Here is a 4,675-nt window from a genome sequence, read left to right as displayed (position 1 = left end):
TATTATTTTCAAATATTATTTATTTGCCATTATTTCCATTTTATAATTTTTTGCTTCTAAGATTCTAACATTCATTTACATCTAAGCTAATAAAAATAACTTGTCTACAGACTGATGAGAGGTGGGCAGTGGTGGGCGTCAGCACGTTTCAGATGGTGGTCTCATGATGATCGTTCCGATAACAACTCGAAGAAAACAATAACGACGATTTTTGAAGTATGGTTTAGTTTTGTTGTTTTTATTTTTTTCATTCATTCATTTTGTCACACAATCTTTCATTCATCCATTAATTGACTCATTCATTGAATCATAGATTGGTTAATTAATTCATTCAATCACTCAATCATTCGCTCAATCATTTATTCGTTTGTTCTTTCGTTTTAACATTCATTTACTACTAAGCCAATAAAAAAATTTGTCTACAGAATGATCAGAGGTGGGTTGTGGTGGGAGTCAGCACGTTTCATGATGGTAATCTCATGGTAAGATAAGTTGCTTCTTACTTTTTTTCAATGGCTTGTTTTCTATTTAAAAAAATTAACTTTTTCTTTCAATTTTGTTTTTCAGTATCCGGTAAAATTCATTTCCTCGGTGCTTGTCAGATGATGGTCGGTGCAATGGAGGTTCGTCCGTAGTGGGTGAAGAAGTTTTTGGAGGGTACGCGCACGCACATTTACATACACGCACACGCATAAATACAACACACACATACACAACATCCATTCATTCGGTGTCGTTGTTGTTATGTTTCTCTTCAACTTTCTATTTTCTTTACCGGACTTAATTTAATTCATAGGTAAGTTAGGGATTGAGATGAGTTGAACAACTGTAGGTAGGCTAGGGCTTAACATTAGTTAAAAAGTTTCAAGTAAAATATTAACATTAACATAAATTAAAAGCTTCAAGTAAAATTAAAACGTTAAAACATGTAAAATAAATGAGTTGAGTTATCATTACAGGTAAGCTAGGGCCCTAAGAGTAATTTAATTGTAGGTAGGTGACTGACTACTATTCTTGCGACTTTTTAATATTTTTTTTTGTGGTGTGTTTGTTTTCGCTTCTTAGCACCACACAACACCAACAAAACAAACTACAATTTTTTTTGTCGTCGCCTTAAATTTTACCATTTTTGAACAATCTTTTTAATAATGTCTATTTATTTATTTGTAAAATGTTGAATGGTTTCTAGTTTCTTATTTTCGTTATATAACTTTTGGATATTTCCTGATTTACTTTGTATATATGCATGTATGAATAATTTCTGTTTGGTATGTTGATTTAGTCATTATGATATGCTGTGAACTGTCCTTACTAAATATTCATGATTCGTGATAATTATTTTTTATCGATCGATATTTTGTTATATTTGTTTGTTTAAAATCTGAACTTTTTAAAAAATTGACGTTTAACATATTTTAATTTCGTCACTTTTCATCTTTTGATGATGTCAAATAAAAGCAACTGTTGTGTTTTTCTTTTCTTACTAAAATCTCGAATACGAACATGTATACATAAAGAGACACAGACACACATACATACAAACATACACTTACATACACGCATACATACATACTGCCATCATATATACGCAGTACAATAAACATTCATGTCATTTCTGTCAATGTATTTTAAGTATGTTATACTGTTAATCTTGTTAACTATGATGACGATCATCATCATCACAACCATCATCAACGAACAACAATAACAACAATATAATAATAATTACAACAACAACAACAACGAAATAAAAATAGTTGTTCTCATTATGCATTTCAAAAGCTTGCATTCTTCTTTTAATACAAGAATATATATACATGTAAAAATTTAAAAAATAAGCGGTTTTTTGAAGAATTTTAATTTTTAAATGTTAATGACTTTAAAATTGAAAAACATGAATGAAAAACGTTTAACGAAGAAAAGAATAATTAATAATTTTTAATGTTATAGTTCAATTTCTAAAACTAAATAGATCTATCCGCCGATTATGAAGTAAAAATCATGGAATTATATAACTGGAAGCGCCCTACCAGCGTTTTAACATTGAAAATTTTTTTCAACGGCAAGTTACCTCTGGAAGCAAGTTTCTAAAAATTAATAATTTGTTTTAAAAGTGAAACTATCTTTTCAACAGATACGTTTAAAATTTTGTTACACATTTTGTAATGTATCATATTTTTATAACTTTTTAGAGGTTTTGTGGTTTTTCTAGTAAAAATTGGTTTAAAATTTTTATTTTTAACTTTTATTATAAGCTTTTATTATTTAGTTTAACTTTTAGTTGTACCGTGGGAGAAACTTATGAGTCTCTTTAAACTGTTGACCATAAATAAATATTGCTGGAAAAACCACTTTGCCGTCTCCGAGATTACGGACTATTCCACCTGTTGGACACAAGCTATATTTTGACAATTATTTTACAAGCATTGATTTGCTTGTATATTTAGAACACCAAGCAATTCAACTGGTGTTCTAACATAGGAACTGTGAGAGTGAACAGGTTGCCGGGTCTCTCAGCCAAAACAGATAACGATATGAAGAAGGCTGGTCGTGGATCAATGGCCCAGTACACAACTGTTGTAGATGGTGTCACCATTACATTTGTGCAGTGGTATGACAACAAAGTGGTCAATCTTCTTTCGACTTACCTGGGTACTGAGCCCAGAATAACGGTGAAGAGATGGTTTTCAGCAGAGAAAATTAGAAAGGAGATTGACTGCCTACAGATAATTTCCACTTACAATCAACATATGGGTGGTGTTTATTTGCTTGAAAGTCTCATGGGACTTTGCAGAATCACCATAAGATCCAAAAAATAGTATCACAGATTGTTTTGGCATTGTCTTGACATGGCCGTTGTGAATGCATGGCTACTATATAGGCGAGCTCGTTTGCAGCAAAACAATGTTTCAGGAATGATCAGATTGGCGGAATTTAAGGCTGATATTGCAGAAGGTAAGTAAAACGACTAATATCAATTTAAATATTTTTGTAGTTCAAACATGCAATCATAAAAAAGTGTTTCAATCTCTGATCTTATTGCAGGTTTGTGCAAAGCTAGGAAAGGACCAAATAGGAAGAGAACTCCGGGTCGACCGAGCATTGAGTCCCAACTTCAGTTTGCCACAAAGAAGGCACGACATCGACAGTCTGTGCCAGTTGCTGATGTTCGTACAGATGACACCATCCACTGGCCATTTTGGACCGTTGAAAGATTGCGTTGCCGTTTACCTGGTTGTAATGGTCAATCACGAGTGTCTTGTGAAAAGTACAAAATAAGTTTGTGCTTTACAAAGGACAAAAACTGTTTCAGGTGTTTTCACACAGAATAACAATGATTTACTCGTCTAACTTATATATATCTAGACAAATTTATGCAAAATAAATAATAATTTTGTAAATCTTTTATACCAATAAAAATGCATTCAATTGGTTGTGTTGTGCATGAAGATGCCAATTGGCACTCCATACATTTTGGTCGTTTATTCTTTAATGAAAAATTTTTTTTAAAAAACAATTTTTCCATAATGGGAAATCTAATACCAATACAAAAATATTTTTTTAGTTTTAATTGAAACACATTTTTTTAATTCATGCAGTAGAGGGTTAAACAATTCGCAAAAAATCGAGAAGCAATCTTATTTCAGTACAATGAAAGATGCGACGTAATATATCCACACAAACATACACACACATACACAACATATAAGCACCGTGTATATGTATATTTATATATGCAATAAATGTAAAAATTCAGAAAACTTTAGATAAAAAAAAACTCAAAAGAAAATGAACAGCAATAAAATATTTAAATGTCTATGGTTGCATGGGCGATAAAATGATAATAAATATCGGCTTGGCCCATTTTAAATTCAAATCCAAGCGAGGAAAAGGTGTTGAAAGGATGGAGTGAAAGAATAAAGGAAAGAGATGAAGACAATTGTTAAAAGACTTTTTAACACATTTGCACTCTTCACAATTGTACACGAAAGCATAGAAAATAAATCACGCAAGAACACACGCGGACACACGCACACACGTTTTACGAGTTTCAATAAGTTGTTGTTAAATTCGTTCATTTTTTGCCGCTTTTTCTCACCTGCAGACTAAAGTACGTTACGTTTGGCTTTATATATTTATTTATTCATTATATTTTTGGTGTAGTATAACTTTTTTATCAACAATTCTATTGATTGGATAGGAATCTTTGTTTAATGATAGTTCATCACACGCAAACTCGCAGCATGAAATATCATTTAAAAAAAAACAGTTGCACAAAATCATTCGAAATGATTTTAAAAATTTTTAAACACGTCACGGTGATTTAACGGTTTAAAAAAACACAAAAAAAAGCAAAAATGAAGTCGCTTTAAAAAATCATAAATAAAAACTTAACAATTGAAAGCGAGTAGTAATAAATAACTTAGCCCAACTCTCATCTGCACATTTAGACACGGAACGTGGGAAGATAGATAAATGCGTTTGTTCGACCTTACAGTAGCTATAGCCGCTTCATCGCCATTCAACACACCATGCGATGAAACTATTACACAATTGTTCAAATCATTTTACGACGGCAACAATTTTGATTAAATTGTACAGCAATTAATATATGTAGCCATCTGTAGTTACGCATGTACGTACACGCGAATAAAGGTAGGTACGTATGGATTTC

The 4,675-nt window shown here is 31.6% G+C and overlaps 1 protein-coding gene across 1 annotated transcript; it reads left to right on the top strand.

The window, feature by feature from the left end:
* Positions 1–2,001: 2,001 nt before the first annotated feature.
* HELRODRAFT_175209 (hypothetical protein) lies at positions 2,002–3,669 on the top strand (the record flags this gene model as incomplete). Its single annotated transcript, XM_009022645.1, has 5 exons — positions 2,002–2,083; positions 2,193–2,194; positions 2,448–2,586; positions 3,046–3,313; positions 3,600–3,669. The coding sequence occupies 5 exons, from the start codon at positions 2,002–2,004 to the stop codon at positions 3,667–3,669; spliced, it is 561 nt and encodes a 186-aa protein (XP_009020893.1).
* Positions 3,670–4,675: the final 1,006 nt, after the last annotated feature.

Source organism: Helobdella robusta, assembly GCF_000326865.2.
Source record: "Helobdella robusta unplaced genomic scaffold HELROscaffold_32, whole genome shotgun sequence".
Lineage (NCBI taxonomy): Eukaryota > Metazoa > Annelida > Clitellata > Rhynchobdellida > Glossiphoniidae > Helobdella > Helobdella robusta.
The sequence above is the reverse complement of the archived record's forward strand: the minus strand, read 5'-3'. Positions and strand labels throughout refer to the sequence as shown.